Source organism: Schistocerca nitens, chromosome 5 (assembly GCF_023898315.1).
Source record: "Schistocerca nitens isolate TAMUIC-IGC-003100 chromosome 5, iqSchNite1.1, whole genome shotgun sequence".
Taxonomy (NCBI): domain Eukaryota; kingdom Metazoa; phylum Arthropoda; class Insecta; order Orthoptera; family Acrididae; genus Schistocerca; species Schistocerca nitens.
The window spans coordinates 501,259,840-501,286,731 of NC_064618.1; the positions used below are offsets into that span (position 1 = coordinate 501,259,840).

Consider the following 26,892-nt stretch of genomic DNA (forward strand, 5'->3'; position numbering starts at 1 on the left):
CCCATACTGATGAGCAACATTCAAGTATTGGTCAAAGAAGTGTTTTGTAAACTAACTTCTTTGTTGATGGACTACACTTCCTGAAGACTCTTCCAATGAATTCAATCTAGCATCTGCTATTAGATTTAAGTTATTGTTTCAATTTAAATCTCTCTGTACACATACTTGTATGCACACACAATATGTTAACATTTGTTTACGTTGAATACCAATTGCCACTCCCTGCACCGAATACCAATTGCCACTCCCTGCACCAAGCATCGATCCTCTGCAAGTCTTTTTGCATTTTGGCACAATTTTCTAGTATTGCGACTTCTCTGTGTACAACAGCATCACCCACGAAAAGCCTCATGGAACTTCTGACATTGTCTACTAAATCATTTGTATATACTGCACAAAATAATGGGCCTATGACACTTCCTTGGGGTAGGTGCAGGTTACTTTTATGCCTGAAGATTTCTCTCCATTGAGAAACACAAGCTGTGTTTAGTTTGCTAGAAACTCCTCACTCCAATCACACGTTTTATCTGATGTTCCATACAGTCATATTATGTTCATAAGCAGCAGTGTGGAGCTGTATCAAATGCCTTACGGAAGTCAAAGAACACAACATATATCTGGGTGCCAGTATCTAGTTTTCTGAGTCTCATGGATGAAGAAGGCGAGCCGTGTTTCACACAATCACTGTTTTTGGAATCCATATGGATTCCTAGAGAAGAGATTTTTTAGTCTCCAGAAATGTCGTAATACATGAGCATAAAACAAATTCCAAAATTCTGTAACAGACTGACATCAGAGATACAGTCTTATAATTTTGTGCATCTGTTTGATGACCACCTTGAAAATGGGAATGACCTATTCTTTTTTCCAATCTTCAGGAATGCTTCATTCCTCCAGAGACCTAAAGTACACTGTTATTAGGAGAGGTGCAAGTTGTTTCAAATTTTCCATGTAAAATTGTATTAGCAGTCTGTCAGGTCTAGTGGCCTGTTCAGTATTTCAGCCTTCTCTGTCATCCTCCATTTCTATGCCATTATGGCCACAGATGTTTGCACAGGTGGCTTTGGTTCATTTACTGATTTAACCTAAGACCAAAACTTCTTAGGACTTTCTGTCAAGTCGACAGACAGAATTTTACTATTAAATTCACAGACCACTTCATGCATGGCTCTCCTTACATTAATTTTGGCTCGATTTAGTTGTTTTGTCTATGAGGCTTTAGCTACATTTAAATTTGCAGTGAAGCTCTTTTTGTTGAGGTATCAGCTTTCTAATATGACTTTCAAACCATGGTGAGTCTTTCCTTCCCTCACAATGTTTCTTGGCACATGCCTATTTAAAGCACATTGTACAATGCTCTTCAACTTTTACCACTGATACTCAACACTGTTCATGCTACAGATGAAATTTTCATGCTGACTTATCAGGTAATCTGAAATCTGTTTTTTGTTGCTCTTGATAAGCAGAAAGACCTTCCTACCTCTCTTTGTACCCCTGTTTACAACCATATTCAGTGAAGTTGTAACATCCTTATAATCATCAATTTCCTGTTCTACACCGAGTCAAAAAGTCTGGGTCTTTTTGTCACCAGCAGGTCCAAGACGTTACCTCCATTAGTCTCTTGTCCCTAAGACTTTGTCAGTCACTTATCAGTTTTTTCATCTTCCATGATAATTTTTATGCGTCAAAAAAGCAAAATTGCACTGTAGTTTTATTGTCCACCTTGAAATGTAGGTGTCAATACAACCGGCCAGCTATGTCCTGTTAAATGGTTGGAGGGGTGCAAGGGCATTCCATCTTCAATAAAACCATGCCCAGCAAAATCTCTAGTGTTCAGCTACACCTATGAATTGAACACAATTTTTCCTTTATCTGCTGTATAAATCATTAAGAAGTTATATTTATGCAACTGTAGCAGTCTTCAGTCACATAAATTAATTACAATTTTGAAAAATTTCCTTAATGCTGCTTGAGAAAAGTGTGATTTCCACCAATAAGCTATAAAATCTACTTACAATGACTACACAATATGGCAGTGATCTGGCATGACCTCAAACATGAAGTTGTAGTTCAGACATTTGGGATATAACATACACTCAATGAGTCACATTCCGCTATTCGTCTGATATGTTTATAGCTGATGCTTGCACACAACGTAAGTCATGGTGTGCATCTCATGGCAAAAACATGCATTTGTACCACTTTTTTGAAAAAACTGGAGAATATTGTGCACTCAAATACTTAATTTCAAAAGCAAGAAATACAGAGGGTCAAGTCAAGTCTAGTTATCAGCAGTGTCTCTCTTTTGAGCTGGGCTTTGACTGTCCTCTCATGACTTCCCTGAGCTGCATAAAGTAGATTCCTGGATGATTCTTTTGAACATCAGGTTTTGTGCACTGCTTCTAATGACCTCATCATCAATGGGATGTTAAACCCTAATCTACTTTACTTCCTTCTTTCCCTTCTCATCCAAACTTCTCCACATATTTATTATTTCACTAGCTGTTACTCAAAACTGAGTTCACATATCAGTAGTTTTTTCATTACGTTGAGGGATAGTGAGTAAGTAAGCAATAACATCAGCTGCCCTCACATGTCTGCCTGTTTGGATAAGCATAGCTCATGATGTGCACCCCATTCTCACTCTCTCAAGCTGTTCCAATACACAATGTGTCAGCATGTGCAGCATTGCTGCTGAGCAGTGTGTAGAGCGAGGCATGTGCAGGAGTGTGCATCTACACGCTGTGCTAATGAAGTAGCAACACATTATACAATGTGTATATTACGCAACAAATAGTGTAGTAGTATGGATTAAGCACACTGAAGATCATATAAGCATATTATTCTTTACATTGAACCATATCACCAAGCACCTATCACCCAATAAAAGCATTTTCACAAATCTGATAAAGATCAAATGCCAAAAAGTAAATAGCTTTTTCAAAGAGTAATTTTTTTCCCTAATTCGCACAATATTCTCCAAATCAAAAAGTATCTTGTACTACACACTTTCTAAAGCAGCCTATGTTCTTCCACAGGGTTCAATTTACCTCCCTACCAAATTTCATCAAAATTAGTTCAGTGGGTTAGTCATGAAAACCTACCAGACAGAGAGTCACTTTCACATTTATAACAGTAGTATGGATAAAATTTTCAGTTACAATATCTTTTTTTCTATGATCTTATTTTGATTAAATAAAGTCTGTATGGTGCCCCAAGCTATGGCCAAGTTACCCATGAAAACCCAATGAAAGAGATTAGCATGTTCAGACATATACAATGGTTTTAGATAAAGCCTTAACTCACAATATCTTTTTCTCTGTGACCCAATTTTGATTAAATAAGGCCTATGTGGTGCCCAAAGCTATGCCCAAGTTACAAGTGAAAAGCCCATGAAATTTCATCTAGTAGGTTTGGAGATTAGCGTGTGTTCCAACAAATGACAGATGTACAGACAGACAAGACAGTTTTAGTAAAACTTAAAAAAATCACAATTTTTTCCCATGACCCAATTCTGATTAACTAAAACTTATACAGTGACACAAGCTATGCTCAAATTGCCTGTAAAAACACCATGAAATTCTGTCTAGTAGTTTTGGTGAAGGATGTTCAGACAGCCATGACAGTGTTACAACTTTATTATTAGTATAGATATATTTGTTCATCCTGTCTGCTTACGAATCTCATACACCCATTACTCTTAAGTATAGATCATTTCTTGCTGTCAAAACTCCAACAAGGGATTTCCTAGGTACATCTTCCACTGGGTCTATCAATTTAGCAGTAACAAATAATAGTAAACAATAGGTTCCAGAGTGTAACATTAATGACTTCAGTGAGTGTGTGTGTGTGTGTGTGTGTGAGAGAGAGAGAGCGAGAGAGAATGTGGGAAAGAGTGTGGTTGCAGGACACAAATTTTGTGTAATCAATAGTGGTGTCAGTTAGTAACTATCAATCCTAGAAGTTTCATGAAAGTTATTATGTTTTTATATTCTGGAATATTCTGTGTTTGTATAAACAGCAGCACTCTCCGTCTAGGGATGAGTTCTGTTCTGGTTGTATGTTGGTGTTTGTAATAAACGAGCTTTCAGTGCTAAGTGTTGTAATTCGCCGACAATCCTCCTTTTGGATTTGGACTTGAGAGTGGTTACAATGTGACACTGTTTGGTAGAAACGCTGGGTACTTCAAAACATCTACATCACCATGACACTAATCAGGCAATGTAAAAGCAGTTGCATACACAAATAGGAACTAGAATACAAGCAGTATATAGTGTCCAAGGTATGTTTATTCATGATACCTATTGGATTCCACAACAGCAACAAGTAAGCTGCATATCAGGCATCCCTCAGTGTTTTCCAGAGATGCAGGTCACGGTCAAATGAAACAGTTGAAAGGAGGCAACTGGGTTGCCAAATACCCAGAGTAGTTGACATGATATGCTTGACAAGTGGGTACTTTTACTTGGATGGCACATCCCAGCAAAGAATTCATCCAGTGGTGCCAGCACATTGAGGAAATGCAACAGAAAAGGGTCTGATGAAAAAAGTATGATCGTCTCATACATGTTGTGCGTATGGCAGTTCTGGAAAACCACCACGACCTTTCCCTCCTCATACGCCAGGTAGGAGAGAAGTGCTGCAGCACTTTATGGTAACCATAACAGTCAGACCAAGCAAGTAAGACATAGCAGCCATGACTGTTGGGCCCATATGTCAGAAGATAATACACAATGTTGAAGAAGAGGTGTGTCAATCTTTAGCACCAACCTCCACAGCCAGTCTAATGCACCAGGAAGAATGGACTTGGCCAGCTCAGACTTACTGCACAGCCATCAAACAACAACAAAGCAACCGACTAACTCCGATACATTCATCTCCTGCAAAGGAACACACATTTGGAGGACACAAACAACAGGCCATTGTGTTTCCAGTGTGGGCACCCTGGACATGTACATTACTGCAGAGAAAGGAGGATAATTTTTAATGACAAGTTTGATGCCGAATGTCAACCATCACAACAGTTTCATTCACACCAGTCAACTGCAAATGATTAATAGTCAAATTGTGGGCCAAATCCCATTGCCATAACCTGGAAAATGTCAGTCCGCAACACATAACAGCCATTCCCTTCACTGTAAAGAGGTACCAGCCACTTGCTTGGTCGCCAAATTCAAGCAAACTTGGTGATGTAACCATCTAGCAAGGGAGGCCACCACAGATGAAAATCCTCCAGGATGACAATTACCAACTGTTATGAAATCTCAATACTTCTCAATACTACCATCATCAATGGCCAATCTGCATGGGTGTTAGTCTCTTGGGAGTTTTCTTTCCTGTAATGTCGAATGCTTGTTGTCGTTCACTAAAGAAGACTGTTCTGTGATACAAAAGCAATTGTGCTGAAAGTCAGAAATGGGAAATATGTCCAGCTCATAGGAACATACAGTGCAAAAATAACTATCAATGATAGAATGTAGTCATTAAAATTTGTCACTTAGTGGAATTAATCACACTGTTATTCTCGGATGGGCCTTCTTGCAGGCATTACAAGCAGTTATAGGCTGTTGAAGATCAGAGCTCCACAATGACGAAGCAGTTCCAACATGCACATGGAACTGAGATTACTCTGGCAGTTGTTTGGTGCTAAAGACGTTATCCTGCTATCATCATCAAGGCACTTTCCAGTCACTGAGATGCTCGGTTAAACCGTGAAGCTTTTGTTAGTTTCAAAAAGCTACTCAAGCTCACAAAAGAAATCTATGTGCCAGTTACAGTCCTAAGCAATGCAGGTGGCCAAGGAGAACTTCGAATCACTAACTGACACACGCGTCCACAACTCATTCCTAAAGGTACACACAATATGGGCAGCCTAATCAATCTGAGAAGGGCAGCTTAGTGCCTCTGATAAGAAATTTGCTCTGCTATGACTACAGACAACACTGGGGAGAAAGCTGCTACCTAACTACCAATAGGATCTGGCATAACTGAGAAGCTATATGGGTGAGTGTATCCGTCCTGTGCCAATATTTGGATGCTTTCAAATCCAGAGAGGACAACATACACACCATGCAACCCATGGTAAAACATCGTATCAACACTGAGGATCAAGCACCAATTAGAGAGTACTCGTTAAGTGTTGCCGGCTGAATGACAGATAATCCAGGAGGAAGTGGAGAAGATGCTGCAAGGTGACGTCATTGAACCTTCATTGAGACTTGGCCTTCTCCTGTGGTTCTTGAGAAGCAGGACGACAACCATATGGCATTTCTGCATTTACTGTCAACTGAACGTCACGAAATAGATGTTTACCATTGCCACGCATTGAAAACTCTATAGATTGCTTAAAAGGGGCAAAGTGTTTCTCAACTATGCACATGCAGACAGGCTGCAAACTAATCAAGGTTGGAAAGGTTTGTCAGGAAAATGACAGCCTTCATAACACCTGATGCCCTATATGAGTTCAAAGTTATGCTGCTCGTGTAACGCTCCCACCATCTTCAAATGTATGATGGACAACCTGCTTCAACACCTCAAATTGACAAGATGTATTTGCTATCTGGATGGCACTGTCATTTTTTTGAAGGCATTTGTAAAACATCTAAGCCTTCTGATAGTCACGTTGAACTGTGTTCAGGCGGAAGTCCTCTACTTGAATTTGAAAGAGTGTGTCTTCACCACCCAACCCAGATAAAATAAGAGTAGATTTTCTGACTCCTTGACGCATTCGTGATGTGATGAGTTTTCTCAGAATGTGCTTGTACTACTGATGACTGATTAAGGACTTCTGTACCAAGACACACCCCTTGCAGAAAATACTGCAATGATACACCAAATTTTCCTGGAGCGTTGTGCAAGAGTGATCTTCTAGTCTCCTTCAGGAGACAGTGACATCTTCTCCAGTCCTAGCACTGTAAGACAAAAAAGCAAAACCAATACTTCAGGCCACAACTAGCAGCCATGGCTTAGGTGCAGTTCTAGAACAAATTCAGAAAGGTGCTGAAAAGTTGATAGTTTACGCTACCAGAAAGCTCTCCAAGTCCAAGATGAACTACTCTACAATCTAGAAAGAGTGCCTTGCAGTTGTGCCGGTCATCAAGGAGTTACGGTCATATTTATTTGGCAAACCATTCACCATTGTATTGAGGCACAGAATAGTAAGGGGTACAAATTGAAAAAAAATTTATTAAAACTCATCCATACTGCCTCATGCAAATTCAAGTCATGCAAGAGAGAGGTGGAATCAGGAAGCGAGCCATTATGTTGCAGGTGAGTCAGGTTGATGGGACTGTCTGCCAAGTAAGGAACTAGAATTCAGCAGAAAAGGAGGATGGAAAACGGAAAACCAAAGGAAGCGAGACAAGCATACCTGGTAACTTGTATAGCAAGTTGCAAGAAACTTTATCTGTTCCACCGATTGGTGGAATTCATAGTGGTAGCACTCGATTCCATGATTATGATACTGAAGTGAATCTATGTCCTACATGCTCCAGCACAGTCTATGAACTAGTGAAAGATGGTGGCCTTCACCGAATGAACTTCAGGCTACTTGCCGCCAACCATTCCTTGATGGAGAAACTGGCTATCTTCTGACAACACCATATTGCAGAGTGCTGCCAATACCCGACTTCATAGCAGGAGCCAGCAATAGGGCCTCTTGGAATCCACTTTCCTGTTCAACACTCAGGCATCTTCGGGTGCTGAAACAAACCAGCAGTAGGGAGGAGATCAACTGACCACACAACTACTGACGCCTGGTACATCATGGATGGGTCATCGGGGTTACTGTAGAATTCAGAGTGGGACTGGGTACACTCTGCAGCCAGCATGAGAACAACTTCACCCCAGGCAGCTGCTCTCCCACTCACAGTCAGCCACTGTGCCACCAGGGTCACTGACTTCACCTCCTGGGTGTGCAAACACTGAGCTGACTCAACGGATGACAGCTAGAATCCAACACGCAGCTGAATTAGCAACAGCCAAGGCTGTTGCAGAAGAATGACAACTTGTAAATGTTGTGAATAAATAATTGAATTCTAATAATGATTTACTGGCATTATCGATGCTTCACGGTTCCCCAACAGCTACCCTCATTTAAAGCGAAGGTGTCACCGCTCGGCTCTCTGTAACTGTGAAGAATCGCCATTCTCTATGCTGGGTGCCTAGCCGGAAGGATTTGTCAGGTCAACTGACAAGACAGGCATTAGCGTACAACATTAAAGTGGAAGAAAAATGGGGATGCAAACACAAGGATAGTGACTGCTTTTCAAGGAATATTTTGGCGGAACACAGTAGTGTGGATGAAATCTCAATCATCACTGCATTAAATGACACTGCTGCTGAACAGAGGGAAGATCCAGCACTGCTGAAATCCTTAAAAGGCTTGAAGGAAAAGGAACTGAGCAAAGAAGAATTCCAATTAATGAACAGAACATGGTATCAGTGGACTACGATCCAATGGGGCAGAAATAGTTGCTGTACATCCTGCCTCATCTATGGCCTACTATTCTGAAATATTCGATGACACACTACATCTGGTCATCTGGGATTTGTGAAGATTCTACACAGAATCAGTCACAAGTATCACTGTCTAGGCCCCTACCGATCCATTAGACACTATGTAAGCCACTGTGAGGAATGCCAGCAACAGAAGCATATGCTGCAGTTACCTTGGGGGCATTATAACATCTCAAGACTCCAACATTTTCAAGGATCCAGTTTAGTAAAAATAATTTTATTGTGACATATTTTAATATGCTGCCCTCTGTAATTCTTATCAAGGCAGCAAAGGGCATTTTTAATTCTCTGGTTGAGCAACTGTCTACCTCTCCATGAAGGTTCAGATGTTATCAGAGTTCTAGTTAATCATTCATATCAGACTGATGTTCATGTCCTCTGTGTGAAATCCTACTACTACATTCCAATGGGAAGATCAATGACGAGGTCTCCTCAATCAAGGAAACTGGAGACTGACTCGACAATCACAAAGCTTTGATGGGAGGTGCTATCTCCGATGTTCATCATAGTGAAAAGGATGTGACACGAGCAGAACGCGACCATCTATCAGCGCTGTCAAGCAGAGTACCACTGACCATGTCTATATCTGGTGTGCTGTAACCAGCATCAGTACGAACTTCTGAAACAGTGAGTCATCGTTTCTCAAGGAGAGGGAGCAATGCCGTGAGCTGTGGTTCATGCAGTGCGGCTCAGCAGTTTGTGTCGTTGGCTGGCATGCTGTGGGTTGCTACTTCATACCTGACTGCTAGCAACTATTTGTAATCTAGCAATTATCATTTCTGGAAATTTCTCTTGTTTATATATCCTGGAATAATTAATTTTCGTATAAATAGCCGTCCTCTCCATCCAGGAGTTCAGTTCTGTTCTGGTTGTATGCAGGTGTTCATAATAAACCTGCTTCCAGTGTTCAGTGTTGCACTCCATTGTCGACCACACTTTCTCAGTATCTTGGGTGGGCATAAAATGGTAACAGGATCGTTTTATCTCCCACCAGACTCATCTTCTGCATCTTCTGCTATAACAAAAAACTTTAGAGAAAACTTCATTTTGTTTGTACATAAGATCCCCAATCATACTTTAATCATAAGTGGAGACTTTAATCATCCAACAATCAACGGGGAAAATAACAGTTTTGATAATTAAATGGACACCCTAGCTGCAAACAGGCGTTGATGTACTTCATTGGGGACATGTTGAAAATGTGTGCCCCGACAGGGACTCGAACCCGGGATCTCCTGCTTACATGGCAGACGCTCTATCCATCTGAGCCACCGCGGGCACAGAGGATAGTGTGTCTGCAGGGACTTATCCCTTGCACGCTCCCCGTGAGATCCACATTCCCAACATGTCCACACCACTACTTTCGTAGTGCGCCTAATAGGGAGCGTGCAAGAGATAAGTCCCTGCAGACGCACTATCCTCTGTGCCCGCGGTGGCTCAGATGGATAGAGCGTCTGCCATATAAGCAGGAGATCCCGGGTTCGAGTCCCGGTCGGGGCACACATTTTCAACATGTCCCCAATGAAGTACATCAACGCCTGTTTGCAGCTAGGGTGTCCATTTAATTATCATTTCATTTCTAGCAAAGCTGCATGGTCATCCAGGGTAACTGCTCTTTCGGGAACAGATACTACCGTCATATATAATTAAAATATGGCTTCCCGGCCATTGACCTTCTTGTGCGAACGCACACACTATGCCCGAACTCATACGGGACTTGGTAGATTAATCTGCCACGAGTAATGAGTATGATGGGCAAACATCTATTAGGCGCACTACGAATGTAGTGGTGTGGACATGTTGGGAATGTGGATCTCACGGGGACCGTGCAAGGGATAAGTCCCTGCAGACGCACTTTCCTCTGTGCCTGCGGTGGCTCAGATGGATAGAGCGTCTGCCATATAAGCAGGAGATCCCGGGTTCGAGTCCCGGTCGGGGCACACATTTTCAACATGTCCCCAATGAAGTACATCAACGCCTGTTTGCAGCTAGGGTGTCCATTTAATTATCATTTCATTTCTAGCAAAGCTGCATGGTCATCCAGGGTAACTGCTCTTTCGGGAACAGATACTACCGTCATATATAATTAAAATATGGCTTCCCGGCCATTGACCTTCTTGTGCGAACGCACACACTATGCCCGAACTCGTATGGGATTTGGTAGATTAATCTGCCACGAGTAATGAGTATGATGGGCAAACATCTATTAGGCGCACTACGAATGTAGTGGTGTGGACATGTTGGGAATGTGGATCTCACGGGGACCGTGCAAGGGATAAGTCCCTGCAGACGCACTATCCTCTGTGCCTGCGGTGGCTCAGATGGATAGAGCGTCTGCCATGTAAGCAGGAGATCCCAGGTTCGAGTCCCGGTCGGGGCACACATTTTCAACATGTCCCCAATGAAGTACATCAACGCCTGTTTGCAGCTAGGGTGTCCATTTAATTATCATTTCATTTCTAGCAGAGCTGCATGGTCATCCAGGGGAACTGTTCTTTCAGGAACAGATACTACCGTCATATATAAATAACAGTTTTGTTAGTGGTGAGCAATGTCCTGTGAAACATTACTAAATGGCTTCTCTGAAAACTACCTAGAACAGATAATTCAGAACCCCATTCATGATGGGAGTATATTGGATCTAATGGCAACAAATAGACCTGAGCTATTTGAGGATGTCCACATCAAAATTGGTATCAGTAACCATGACACAGTTGTGGCAACAATGATCACTAAAGTACAAAGGATAACTGAAACAAGATATATACAGGGTGGTCCAAAAGTCCGGAAACACCCTGATAAAATCCAAATGGAGTAGGAAACAAGGAAACAGAGTCCCTACACACGAGGAACGGGAAGGAGGAAACTTTATAGGCTATGCCACCAACATGGCGGCCATCTTGAAAGCCGCCATCTTGGATTCAACTCCAAAATTTCAAATGGGAATGTGGTCATGTGACATATCAAACAGATAGAGAATTTCACCAGAAAAACAATGCCATTGTTATTTTAAACATAGCTTTATTCATTCTCGGGTTATAGCCAATTACTTGCGGCAGTATTACGTACTGAGAAGTCCGAAAATGGAGTCTGAAACGGTGCAAAGTGACTATCCCGTGCCTGATATGTTACATACGTTTAACTGTTAGGTATCATTTACTCATGCTAACATTTTAATCATTATTTCCTTATTTACAGTTTACAAAATGTCCTTAACACATGAAGAATGCATTGAAATCATCTTGATATCAGGAGAAAGAAGCACACGGGTCATTGTTGAGGATTTCAACAGTCGTCACCCAACCAGACAGCCCATCACTCACAGTGCAGTTGCCAAGTTTTTGGCCAAATTCCGAGCAACAGTTTCTGTCGCAGATAAGCCTAAGGCTGGAAGACCAAAATCCGCCACCGATGAAGCAACAACAATGAGCGTGTTGGCATCATTTAGCAGGAGCCCGCAACGGAGTACTCGTCGCCTGTCACAAGAATGTGGGGTTAGACGTACCTCCATACTGCGAATTTTGTCGCAGCACAAATGACACCCATACAAAAGTCAGCTGCTCCAACACCTGGGCGAGGATGACACAGACCGTCGGGTACAGTACGCAGAATGGGTGACACAGCAGCTGCAGATAAACCCACGTTTCCCCTATCAGGTACTGTTCAGTGATGAAGCCAATTTCTTTATCAATGGCGAAGTGAACAAGAAGAATCACAGATACTGGTCCGACAGAAATCCACACTTGCAAAACGGTCAATTCACAAAAAGTGATGGTCTGGTGTGGTGTGTGGGTTACCTAAGTCGTCGGACCTTTTTTTTATTGATGGTACGTTAACAGCCAACGGTTATCTGAGGTTATTGGATAAAGAAGTGTTTCCCTCTTTGTTAACAGAGGACGGGACATTTCCGGAATTCTTCCAGCATGATGGAGCCCCACCACATTATGGGCACAATGTGCGAGCATACCTGGATGTGCAGTTCCCTGAAAAGTGGATTGGTCGTAGGGGTGCTGTGGAGTGGCCACAACGTTCACCAGATTTGACTCCTTTGGATTTTTATCTTTGGAGTCATGTCAAAGCACTGGTTTATTCTGTGAAAATACGCGATTTGCATCATCTAAAGCAGTGCATTGTTGATGCGTATGGTCAAATTCAGCCAGATGTGTTGGTCAAAGTTCATCAGGACTGGGTTCGGAGGATAGCATTAACAATCCAACATAATGGACAACATATCGAGCCATTCCTATGACTGTTGGTGGTCTCATGGGACTGTGTAACATCAGTATAATGTCTCTTCGGCACATAACACACATGCTGCCGTGCGTCCCACCGCTGCCACATGTAACTGGCTATAACCCGAGAATGAATAAAGCTATGTTTAAAATAACAAAGGCATTGTTTTTCTGGTGAAATTCTCCATCTGTTTGATATGTCACATGACCGCATTCCCATTTGAAATTTTGGAGTTGAATCCAAGATGGCGGCTTTCAAGATGGCCGCCATGTTGGTGGCATAGCCTATAAAGTTTCCCCCTTCCAGTTCCTCGTGTGTAGGGATTCTGTTTCCTTGTTTCCTACTCCATTTGGATTTTATCAGGGTGTTTCCGGACTTTTGGACCACCCTGTACATATATTCAGTGAACTAGACAAAAATCAGTAACGCCATATCTCAACGAGGAACTTGAAACTTCCAGAACAGGGCAGGATAATGTAGACGAACTATACCTCAAGCTTAAAAGAATAGTTGACCACACTCTGGATAGATACATTCCCAGTAGAACAGTTCATAGTGGAAGGGAATCTCCATGGCATGCAGTGAATGTAAAGAAACAGAGACTGCTGCATGATAGGATTAAAACAAAGCATAGGACTAGACAAAGAGATGCTGAATGACATGTGTTTGGCTTTCAAGAGAGCAATGCACGAAGCCTTCAATGACTACCACAGCAGAATACTGTCAAATAATCTCTCAAAAACCCACAGAAATTTTGGTCATACATAAAGACTGTTAGTGATGACAAAGTTAGTATCCAGTCCTTAGCGAATCAGACAGGAACTGTGATTCTGGGTAGCAAAGCAAAGGCCGAAACTCTTAATTCTGTTTTCAAATGGTCCTCCACAAAGGTAAGCCCATGAGAACTGACCCAATTTAATCCTCATACCACCGAAGAGATAAGTGAAATAAGTATTAGTGTCAGTGATGTTGAGAAACAGCTAAAAATCGTTACAACTTAACAAAGCTCTAGGGCCCGATGGAATCCCAACCAGATTCTATACTGAATTTGAGGCTGAGTTAGCCCCTCTTGTAACTATCATGATACCCCTCAAACAAAAAACCTTGCCTAGTATGTGGAAGAAAGCACAAGTCACGCCCTTCTACAAGAATGGTAGTAGAAGTGATCCACAAAGCTACAAACCAATATCACTGACATAGATTTGTTGTAGGGTCTTGAAACATATTCTCAGCTCAAACATAATGAGGTATCTCAAACATAATGGCCTCCTCCATGCCAACAATCATGGATTCCAAAACCATCCATCATGTGAAACCCAGCTCACATATTTCTTACTTAACATAGAAAAAGCTTTGAATCAAGGCATTCAGGTAGATTAAATATTTCTTAATTTCTGAAGAGCATTTGATTCATAACCACACCTATGCTTACTGTCAAAAGTTTAATCATATGAGGTATCACAAGAAATTTGTGACTGGATTTAATACTTTTTGAAGGGCGGATGCAGCAGGTTATCTTAGATGGGGCAATCATTATCAGATGAAAAAGTAATTTCGAGCATGGCCCAGGGAAGTGTGTTGGGACCCTTGCTGTTTATATTGTATATTAATGATCCCGCAGACAATATTAATAGTCATCTTGGATATCAATATACTGTTTCAGCTGTATTTTGTTTTTCGTTATTAGATCGGTATCGGTTTAGAGGCACTGTAAGCCATGTCTTCAGGTGAACATATAATTAAAACATCTAAACTAAAAAATATTCACCTGAAGATGTGGCTTTTGGTACCATGAAATCAGTAGTGGTCTAATAATAAAGAACAAAATACAGCTGTAGTGGTTTATTAATACCCAAGATGAGTACTTATAGCACTGGTTGCCCTACCTGTAAGGTTGTCTGCAATATTAATAGCAACCTCTGACATTTTGGAGATGAAGCACTTATCTATAATGAAGTGCTGTCTGAAAGAAGTCACATGAATATTCCATCAGATATTGATAAGATTTCAAACTGGCGCAAAGACTGGCAACTTGCTTTAAATGTTCAGAAATATAAAATTGTGCATTTCACAAAATGAAAAAAACGTTGTATCCTATGATTATAATATCAAGATATCGCAGCTGTCATTGGGCAACTAATACAAATACCTGGATGTAACATTTTGTAGGAAGATGAAATGGAATTATCACTTACGTTCTCTCGTGGGTAAAGCAGGTTTTAGACTTCAGTTTACCTGTGAAAGTGCAATAAGTCTACAAAGGAGACTGCTCACAAGTCACTCATGTGACCCATTCTAGAATAATGCTCACGCATGTGGGATCCGTACCAAATAAGATTAGCAGTTGATATTGAACATATATAGAGAAGGGTAGCATGAATGGTCACAGGTCTGTTTGACCCATGGGAGTGTGTCACAGAGATGCAAAGAAACTGAACTGGCAAACTCTTGAATGTACACATAAACTATATCAAAAACGTCTACTAACAAAGTTTCTAGGACTGGTTTCAAATAACGACTCTATGAATATACTACAACTACCTACATGTCACTCACATTGGGATCGTGAGGACAAGCTTAAATTAATTACTCTATATGTGAATGACTGGGAAGAAACCCCAGTAACTGGTACAATGAAACGCACTCTCTGCCATGAACTTCATGGTGGTTTTCAGAGTTTAGCTGTAGATGTAGAAGTATCAAAGACATTCATTTAACAATTCAAATCAAGCAAGTAATCGTATTTACTGCTAATGAAAAAATTCTTGCTTACAAGAAAAATACAGAATTTTGAATTATTCGTGTGTACTCTAAGGAGTTTGACTGCTTCCCAATAACAAAAGGCTTTTTAAAAGAGGAAGGGGTTGAAATAGGGGAGGCATTTATTGAAGAAGTTATTCAACACCTGATAGTCTTGAGGAGTTGTTATTAGTATTTTCCAAACAAACAACAGACTAAAAATGAAAGTGAATTGATGATTAAAAACCTATTTATTGTTCATACACGACCATTGACATGTCAGCAGAATACAAAGCTTTTACTGAACTGAAATCTCGTTCATCATTACAAGAAAAATTTTAACAAATGCTATTAGTGGAAGCCTAGTGCAGTTTTAAAGAGAAATATCCTCACATCACAAAAGGTCTGTTGGTATTTTTCACCATTTGTAACCACATATCTTTGAAACTGTGTTCTCAGCTTATGTTGAAGAAAAAGTAGATATGGCTACAGACTTAATACCAGACATGTCACGAGAATTCGACTTTCATCCATAAAGATCAATATTAAGTAAATCTGCAAAAACATGTATGATACCAATCATCTATTTAAATTTAAATTTCAAAACCTTGTCTTATTATATTACTTTGAATTTAAGTTGCTTTAAGGAATTTTGGATTAATTTTGAAATTAGTTTTTGAATCACATAAATATTATTTTAGGTAATTGTCATTTCTGTTGCAAATAATCAGTCTATAAAAGTAGCAGTAAAAGCATACTACAGAAAGAAAAAAAAACAGGGGTTTACAATAAAAGTGTGGACAGTAACAAGCCATTAACTTATAGCAAAGATTAAGAAATGCTGGTGTAGACTATCGTACAGTGTTCAATAAATCACAGAATGACAGAGGTTGTACAGTTGATGGAACTTCTATTCAAGCTGTACAAACCAGAAAGTCACTTTACATTATTACACAATATGAAAAGATAGGAGCACAGCAACTTCACACATTTCTCAGTGTTCCGTACTTGGATCAGTTCTTGTCTGAACACACATCAATCACTTGATTTATTTTTTAATAATGCAAGTATGGTTGTTACATATTTAGGTCACAAACTGAATACTGAATCAACATTGTTCAATAATGCTCACTACTGAAGGAAGAGATCAAAGGTAGTCCAAGATGTGCTGGAAATCTTGTAACTGATCAGTTCTGTAAATACAGTGTAAGGGGAAAAAAAGGAAAAGAAACCACACTCACACCACAAAGGAGTTATCCAAATGAGGCAGAAGCCAGTAGATTTGATGTACATGTACAGACAAACAAACAATTACAATTTCAGAAAAATCCGATAATTTATTCAGGAGAAACAGCTTGATAAACTGAGCAGGTCAGTAATGCATTGGTCTACCTCTGGCCCTTATGTACACAGTTGTTTGCCTTTCTATTGACTCAAGACACACCAGAATTAAAGACATTAGCTGCACGTGGACAGTAATTTTCATCAAAGAGAAGTTGAAAATTTGTGCTGGACCAAGATTCGTACCCAGGTCTCCTATTTACTAGGGAGATGTGTTAACCACTACACAATACACACAGTGGTTAACACAACTGCATGGACTACCCCAGTGTGCCAACCTTCACAGCCAAATTCTCAACTTACCCACACATTGCTGATGTAGTGCTCCTGCTCATTACCCTGATTATTCATGGCATCTTGCCGATTCCCCTAAGTGTTTGAGCTTGGTGTGCATCTGCACTGAAGGGATCATTGGCTGTCATTGCCTTAAGTATATAGACACGGTATCTGTTCTTTTGGACAGGTAGGGTTTCTCAAGGACAAAGACAGTCAGTAGAAATTCTTTATTGTATGCAGGCGGGCATTATCTTGCTGAAATGTAAGCCTAAGATGGATTGCAATGAAGGGCAACAAAATGAGGCATAGAATATTGCCAATGCAGTGCTGTGCTGTAAGGATGCCATAGATGTCAACCAAAGCAGTCCTACTACGGAACAGAAATGGCACCTCAAATCATCACTCCTAAGTTGTTGGGCCATATGAGGGATGGCAGTCATGTTGGTATCCCACTGCCATTTAGAGAATCTCTAGAAATGAGTTTGCTGGTCATCGGGGCTCATTTCGAAGCAGGACTCATCATCACTGAAGACAATCCGCCATTCAATGAGATTCCAGGGCAAAGACATGTCTGGAGACAACATAGACAACAGTGGAATACCAACCTGATTGTCGCCTCTCATACAGCCTAAGGGCCAGGAGTGGTGATCACGAGCACCATTTCTTTTCATAGCAGGACCTCCATGGTTGTCGTCCACAGCATCCTTATGCACAGCGGGAAATTGACGATATTCTAAACTCCTTTTATTGCTCTTCATGGCAAGTTATCCTGGGCTTATATTTCAGTAAGATAATGCCCGTCCACATATGACGAAAGTTTCTACTTCTTGTCTTCACGTTTGCCAAACCCTACCTTGGCCAGCAAGGTTGGCAGATCTCTCCCCAATTAAGAATTTTTGGAGCATTATGGGCAGGGTCCTCAACCCAGCTAAGGATTTTCATGGTCTAATGCACCAGTTGGACAGAATTTGGCATGACGTCACTCATGAGTACATCCGACAACTCTATCAATGAATGCCAAGCCAAAGCACAAGGTAGACTAACGCATTACTGACTTGCTTAATTTGTGAAGCTCTTTTTCTTGAATAGCTCATCCAGTTTTTCTGAAACTGTAATCATTTGTTTGTCTGTATAAACATCTCACTTCCAGCTCATTCAGATAATTCCTTCATGGTGCCCGTCTCTAATGACCTCGTTGTCGACGGGACGTTAAACACTAACCACCACCACCACCTTCATGGTGCACTTTTTCTTCACCACCCCCTCCCCTGTGTGTACTAATGTGTAAGGTGCCTCTGAAAATTTCAGTGAATGGTCTCAGAAAATAAAGAAAACAAGAGTTACAAACAAAATGCTCTACTGACCTACAAAATAATAACCATTAGCTACAACACACTTCTGACATTGGTTGTAAAGATTTTTAAAACTCTCAGGAAATGCTTCTTGTGGAATCTTGTGGTTATACGTCATTGAACATCTGCATCATTAAAGAAGATGAGACCTCGTGCTACCAAAAAAATCCAAAGACCAAGTGACAGTCAGTGATGTGGTGTTCGTCATCTTTACTATCACCGCCATATAGAAATTCATGATGGATCGAACCCTCGCTGTCATAAAGGACAATTAACATTGTCTTGATCTTGGATTTTGAGAGATGACTTTGTTTTGGGAGGTGGGAAAAATGATGAAACCACGACATTGACTATCCCTTGGTCTCTGAACCAGCCTGGTAACACCAGGTCTCATCTCCTATAATTGTGCAGATATCCAACACCACGTGACCACAGCATGTCAACCAACTCCACAAGAAGCATTTGCTGACAGTTTCCAACTGCTTGTTGTAGCTAATGGTGAGTACTATGGAGGCCCGTAAAGTTTTTTCCCACCTTGTATTACTTGTAGTTTGAGGAAGGCATAAATTTTTGGCCATGATAGCTGTATCTGTGAGATTGACTGATGCTGTCACGCAATGAGTAAAATTCCTTACTAAGAGCAAAAGTTTTTTGATGGTGTAAAACACTTTTGGAATTCATAAAGCCTTCAACATAGAAAATTGATAAAAATATGGAATGGTAAAGACGTCTTGTGATGTCGATACATTTTCCAAACATTGAGGCTTGTGAATATCAAGTTAAAATAATTTAACTGTTTGTCCCTTCTCACAATTTAACTCAAGATTTTTGGACACAAGAAAGATCTGTTACAAGATGGTGCCAATGGACATAAAAAGTGGACCAAAAGACAATTAGAGGAATGGGTGGCAGAACCTCTCTGGCAGAATAAAAAAGGCAGCCTGTGATTTCTTCAGGACTGCTATCACTGGTACAGAATCATTCTTTCTTAGGTATGATCTTGAAACAAAACACAAACTCAAGGTAACACACTGTCCAAACACCTTGACTGAAGAAGCTCAAATGTGTAAGTCAGGAAACAGCCCCAGTTCACTTTCATTTTATCAGCAGTATGAGGCTCATTCACAAATAGTTTGTGTCTCTGTAGTAAATTGTGAAGCAAACAGTTTACAATGAAGTCAATAAAATACTCAAAAAAACTGTGATTCAGAGAGTATCACATAATGAAGACAGGCGGATGCTCTACCATGACAATGTTCCCATCACATGGTCTTTTCACTCAACCAGGTTACTTGTTTTTTTTTTTTAAAAAAAAAAAAAAAAGAATGAGAAAAATGGATTTTCATTGCACTCCAGTTCGCTCAAATAGTTGGGGGGTTGTTTTGGGGGAAGAGACCAAACAGCGAGGTCATCGGTCTCATCGGATTAGGGAAGGATGGGGAAGGAAGTCGGCCGTGCCCTTTGAAAGGAACCATCCCAGCATTTGCCTGGAGCGATTTAGGGAAATCACGGAAAACCTAAATCAGGATGGCCGGACGCGGGATTGAACCGTCGTCCTCCCGAATGCGAGTCCAGTGTCTCAAATAGTTATGTCTCAGTAAAGAGTAAGTCATTCTTTTGAAAAAACATTGTGAAAGACCAACATTTTCACATCATTGATCGCAATGTAGGAGGATAATCGCAGAACTGAAAGTCGAAAGCTTGCACAAATGTTACACAGAGTGGAAACAGTGGTTACACCAATGTATAGCTTCCAAAAGGAACTAGTCTGGTAACAATATGATTAATGTAAAAGAAATAAATACACAGTATAAAATAGTTGCAAAAATAAATCAGTTGCTACTTTTCTGTCAACCAAAATGTTAATTCAAAACAAATGTATGATCTCATCTCCCTCTACCATACTAGTACCAAACACACACACACACACACACACACACAAAGAGAGAGAGAGAGAGAGAGAGAGAGAGAGCTAGGATTAAAAACAATAATAAATGAAGGCACACTCACTTCTCAGTAAGTCCACAATTATTGTTAGAATTTCATTTGCAAAGCTTCTAGCATGCTCATGAGCCTTCCCAAATTCCACCCTGATGTCATCATCCACAACAAGAGCTTTTATGACAGAACATACATCTCTTATCAACAAAGCACTAGATGCACCATTTTCCAAAAACTGTTTTAAAATATTGACTATATCATGATCAAAAATATTTTGTCTGTTATTTTCATGTTTCAGACAACACTGCTTCGTCCACTGTAAAACCTGGCGTTGTGTGCCTAGGTCAATATGCTCTTTCAGAAATTTGATTATCAAGTTAGTGCCTTTTTCATCTAACAGATCAGGTTGCCCAGTCATTAAGGAGATCATAGCATCAAGTGTTACAAGAGTCACATCCCTGTTTGTTTCATACAACTCCAAAACTTTTATTAATAAATCATAGGCTCCATTTTTCCCAGCCAGAATTTTGTGGGCAAGATCTTTGTCACATTCAGCTTTCAATTCTGATAGTTCTTGGCAAAGTTCAGGCAATTTTGTATCTGTTTTTAAAAGGCCTTTTAAGCGACTAATTGTATGCAATAAAGACTTCTTGGAACTATCTGCAGGTGTATTCTCCATGAGCTCTTTTACTACATTGCTCAAATCTACACCCTGTAAAAAGAGAAGTATGAATTACTAAAGAATGCACAATACCATCATTTTTATATCACACTTACATATATTTATTCTATAATTGTTTTTCAAAACTACGAGGGCAGTTCAATAAGTAATGCAACACATTTTTTTTCTCGGCCAATTTTGGTTGAAAAAACCGGAAATTTCTTGTGGAATATTTTCAAACATTCCTGCTTTGTCTCGTATAGTTTCATTGACTTCCTACAGGTGGCAGCGCTGTACGGAGCTGTTAAAATGGCGTCTGTAACGGATGTGCGTTGCAAACAACGGGCAGTGATCGAGTTTCTTTTGGCAGAAAACCAGGGCATCTCAGATATTCATAGGCGCTTGCAGAATGTCTACGGTGATCTGGCAGTGGACAAAAGCATGGTGAGTCGTTGGGCAAAGCGTGTGTCATCATCGCCGCAAGGTCAAGCAAGACTGTCTGATCTCCCGCGTGCGGGCCGGCCGTGCACAGCTGTGACTCCTGCAATGGCGGAGCGTGCGAACACACTCGTTCGAGATGATCGACGGATCACCATCAAACAACTCAGTGCTCAACTTGACATCTCTGTTGGTAGTGCTGTCACAATTGCTCACCAGTTGGGATATTCAAAGGTTTGTTCCCGCTGGGTCCCTTGTTGTCTAACCGAACACCACAAAGAGCAAAGGAGAACCATCTGTGCGGAATTGCTTGCTCGTCATGTGGCTGAGGGTGACAATTTCTTGTCAAAGATTGTTACAGGCGATGAAACATGGGTTCATCACTTCGAACCTGAAACAAAACGGCAATCAATGGAGTGGCGCCACACCCACTCCCCTACCAAGAAAAAGTTTAAAGCCATACCCTCAGCCGGTAAAGTAATGGTTACAGTCTTCTGGGACGCTGAAGGGGTTATTCTGTTCGATGTCCTTCCCCATGGTCAAACGATCAACTCTGAAGTGTATTGTGCTACTCTTCAGAAATTGAAGAAACGACTTCAGCGTGTTCGTAGGCACAAAAATCTGAACGAACTTCTCCTTCTTCATGACAACGCAAGACCTCACACAAGTCTTTGCACCCGAGAGGAGCTCACAAAACTTCAGTGGACTGTTCTTCCTCATGCACCCTACAGCCCCGATCTCGCACCGTCGGATTTCCATATGTTTGGCCCAATGAAGGACGCAATCCGTGGGACGCACTACGTGGATGATGAAGAAGTTATTGATGCAGTACGACGTTGGCTCCGACATCGACCAGTGGAATGGTACCGTGCAGGCATACAGGCCCTCATTTCAAGGTGGCGTAAGGCCGTAGCATTGAATGGAGATTACGTTGAAAAATAGTGTTGTGTAGCTAAAAGATTGGGGAATAACCTGGTGTATTTCAATGCTGAATAAAACAACCCCTGTTTCAGAAATAAAATGTGTTGCATTACTTATTGAACTGCCCTCGTAAAACCTAAGTTTAAACATGTGTAGGTCAAGAAACAACTGACAAGGAACTACAACAGAAACAAAGCAAAGGAAATGCTACAGTATTCACAGCTTGACAACAAAATACATTTTACACATACGTACAGAATTAATCTCTAACACTGTTCATATTTTATTCATTTGCTATTGTGTTTACAAAAGACAGTATAAAAGTTCCACAGGATTGACCCATTAACACTGATGTTTAAAAACATTACCACTACATATTAAATTTCTCTACTCTTGGAAACTATTAACCAAACAATTTTCTCATTAAGTCCTGTGGTGACAGGACACATTCACCATCCTGAGAGATCAGTCTTACAGGGAAGTTAGAGAATAATTCTGAAAACCACAGGTGCTACATACTCAGTACCATTTTTTTCCAATGTACAAGAACATTGTTATGAGTATACAAGTATATTCTGTCTCAGTCTACAAAGTGGGACAGGCTAATGAATTACCTACTCAAAACAATCTTCTCAACAAAGCACCAGTCATAACAGACTTTATAAAATTGTTAAAGCTTTTGTGGCCACTTGTTGACAAACTACCTATTGGCTTCTGTTCCGGGTCTTCAGCCAACATTCATCTAATGATCTTACTGACGTTTCGTCAGCACGAGTGGCTGGCATTGTCAAAGCTTCACCCTCCATTGCCGGTGGTGAACTGGAGCCGAGCTCGCAGCCACAGACTATATGTACCTGACGCGCCAATGTCCGAGGGCTTCTCCACTGTCATTTCCAGTGCGGTTCACCTCTTGCTACCTGCGACTGTCGTTCCCTGCAGCACGGGAAGCCAGCATCCGTTTATCTTAACGCTTCCCTCTTTCTTGTTGAAACTGTTTGCGTGTTTTTGTATTTCTACAGCTTCTCTGAACAAGAGTGTGTGATAGTGCTTCTCTACAACCAGCACTTCCTTGTCGGTGAATTTTATTACATGGTCAGTCTTACTCAGTGCATGCTCTGCCATGGCCGATTTCTCCACCTGCCCCAACCTGCACTGTCACTTATGTTCTTTGATCCTGGTGTTGATTGATCGTCCATCATTCCGACATAAACTTTTCCGCATGTGCATGGTATATGGTATATGGTATATTCTCGACATTGCAAGTGGATCCCTTTTCTCCTTTGCCGATCTAAGACACTCTTTGATCTTCCTTGTCGGTTTGAAAATCGTCTTTATGCCATGTTTGCGCAATATACAGCCGATTCTGTCTGTCACTCTGGGAATATATGGTAGAAAGGTCGTACCAGACATTTCTTTTTCTGATTCCTTACTTCGCAGAGTGTTTGGCTCTGTTACACTTCTAATATAATTTGTGGAGTACCCATTGCTCATCAGAACACATTCCAAGTGTTGCATTTCACATCTGAGGTGCTGCGGCTCACATATTCGTCCTGCTCGCATTACAAGTCTATTAATCATGCCTCTTTTCTGGCTCGGGTGGTGGTTTGATAGTTTGTGCAGGTATCGGTCTGTGTGTGTCTGTTTTAAATATACGCTGTGTCCCAGGTTTTTGCCATCCCTTGTGATCAGCACATCTAGATATGGCAGTTTTTTGTCCTTTTCTACATCTACATCTACATTTATACTCCGCAAGCCACCCAACGGTGTGTGGCGGAGGGCACTTTATATGCCACTGTCATTACCTCCCTTTTCTGTTCCAGTCGTGTATGGTTCGCGGGAAGAACGACTATCTGATGATGATGATGATTATTAGTGTTTTAGGGCGCACAACAGCGAGGTTATCAGCGCCCGGCGACTATCTGAAAGCCTCCATGCGCGCTGGAATCTCTCTAATTTCACATTTGTGATCTCCTCTGGAGGTATAGGTAGGGGGAAGCAATATATTCGATACCTCATCCAGAAACGCACCCTCTCGAAACCTGGCGAGCAAGCTACACCGCCATACAGAGCGCCTGTCTTGCAGAGTCTGCCACTTGAGTTTGCTAAACATCTCCATAACGCTATCATGCTTACCAAATAACCCTGTGATGAAACACGCCGCTCTTCTTTGGATCTTCTCTATCTCCTCCGTCAACCCGATCTGGTACGGATCCCACACTGATGAACAATACTCAAGTATAGGTCGAATGAGTGTTTTGTAAGCCATCTCCTTTGTTGATGGACTACATTTTCTAAGGACTCTCCCAATAAAACTCAACCTGGTACCCGCCTTACCAACAATTAATTTTATATGATCACTCCACTTCAAATCGTTCCGCACGCATACTCCCAGATATTTTACAGAAGTAACTGCTACCAGTGTTTGTTCTGCTATCATATAATCATACAATAAAGGATCCTTCTTTCTATGTATTCACAATTCTACTTCCATGGTAAATTTTATGTTGGCATGGAGGCTGTTCAAGTGTCTTAGGAAGTCACCGAGCAGTTCTTCACCATAGCTCACCACAACAAAAGTTATCATCAACATACCTGTCCCACACCTTAAGTTTGCAAGTCACCAAGTCCAGTGCCTGTGCTTCAAACTGTTCCATGAAGAAGTTGGCCACCACTGGACTAAGAGGACTACCCATGGCGACGCCTTCCAGCTGTTCGTAGAAATCGCCATTCCACGTGAAATAGCTCGTGATGAGACATGCATGGAAGAGCTTTGTGATGTCTTGCAGGAAAATGGAACCGATGTGCTCCAGTGTCACTGTGTGGCACTTTTGTAAACAAAGAAACAACATCAAAGCTGACCAGAATGTCATTTGGTGTAAGTTTCAGTTCCTTCAGCTTCTCAATGAAATGTCCTGAATTCTTCATGTATGTGTTAGTCTTCCCCATGTGTCATTGGAGCAGAGAGGCCATGTTTTTTGCCAGTTCATACGTTGGTGAGCCAAGAGCACTAACAATTGGTCTCAGTGGAATGTTGTTCTTATGGATCTTGGGTAATCCAAACAGCCGAGGTGGTAGGGCTTTTATGTTGTGCAGGTTTCTCTGTATGTCCACCAGCAGAGAAGATGCCTTGATTAATCGATTCGTATTCCGTATGATATGCTGCGTCGGATCTGCGCTTAGTTTTCAGTACACCGTCGGATTTAATAAGTCTCGGATCCTTTGCTCATAATCCTCGGTCTTCATTACGACAGTCGCATTCCCCTTATCAGCAGGCAGTACCAATATACTCTTGTCAGCGTTGGGATTCTTAATGGCTTGTACCTCTTTTTTCTTCAGATTGCAAGCTGGTGGTTTCGCTCGGCGCAGTATCCTGGCTGTTTCAGTGCGTATATCCTCTACCCTTTCACAAGGAAGGGTCCAAATGGCCACTTCGGTGTTGGCAATGATGTCCTCGATAGGTGTAGTTCTCGGGATGATAGCGAAATTCCCTCCTTTTTGAAGAACAGACACTTCCTCTTCAGTCAATTGTTGTTCAGTGAGGTTGACCACTGTGTGTGACATGTCGGGAATCGCCTTGTAGGTCTGCTTCCGAGATCTTTCAAACTTTTTCTTCTGTCGCTCGCTGCAGCGCTCGAGTTCGTTCTGCATGGTCCTGTGAGTGATCTGACGACCTTGTCCCAGTCATCTTGATGCATTCTGCTACCTAGTGGATAGAAAATGTCCAAAAGTTCCTGAACTGCTCTTGAAAGTCTCTCCATGTTGTATGAATTCGCTCACGAAGAAAAGCTCATTCCAATCTGATGTAGATACGATGTGCTTGGGCGGTGGTGAATAGGTGGTTACATTCCAAGAACTTTGATGTAGCACCTTCATCTTGGCACCGTGACAGAAAAACAAGAGAGGATATAAATCGCGCTTTCTTCTTCTGTCGTTGGTCCACGCGTCCGTACAATCTGCAAATCTCCTTCCCATAGAGGCGTAATACAAAATTGTTGAGGCTTTCATGGCCACTTGTTGACAAACTGCCTATTGGCTTCTGTTCCGGGTTCTTCAGCTGACGTTCATCTAATGATTTTACTGACGTTTCGCCAGCACGAGAGGCTGGCATAGTCAAATCTGCACCCTCCACTGCTGGTGGTGAACTGGAGCCGAGCTCGCGGCCGCAGACTATATGTACATGGCGCGCCAACGTCTGAGGGCTTTTCCGCGGTCATTTCCGGTGAGGTTCTCCTCTTGCTACCGGCGACAGTCATTCACTGCAGTACGGGATCCATTTACCTTAAAGCTTTCCTCTTTCTTGTAGAAACTGTTCGCGTGTTTTTGTATTTCTACAGCTGCTCTGAACAAGCATGTGTGATACAGCTTCTCTAAACCACAGGCAATGGAGGGTGAAGCTTTGACAATGCTAGCCACTCGTGCTGGTGAATTGTCAGTAAAATCATTAGATGAACATCGGCCAAAGATCGTGGAACA

At 41.4% G+C, this 26,892-nt stretch overlaps 1 protein-coding gene and 2 non-coding genes across 3 annotated transcripts in view; 2 read left to right on the top strand and 1 right to left on the bottom strand.

Annotated features, from left to right (window-relative positions):
* Nucleotides 1-26,892, bottom strand: part of LOC126259785 (armadillo repeat-containing protein 6 homolog) — a 108,938-nt gene that overhangs the window by 59,426 nt on the left and 22,620 nt on the right. Inside the window, exon 2 of the mRNA XM_049956793.1 lies at nucleotides 20,469-21,111. Within this exon, the coding sequence (XP_049812750.1) occupies nucleotides 20,469-21,111 (643 nt within the window). The remainder of the gene's footprint in view (nucleotides 1-20,468; nucleotides 21,112-26,892) is intronic.
* Trnai-uau (transfer RNA isoleucine (anticodon UAU)) lies at nucleotides 9,943-10,017 on the top strand. The gene has a single exon. It is a non-coding gene; the product is annotated as a tRNA-Ile (tRNA).
* Nucleotides 10,383-10,457, top strand: Trnai-uau (transfer RNA isoleucine (anticodon UAU)). The gene has a single exon. It is a non-coding gene; the product is annotated as a tRNA-Ile (tRNA).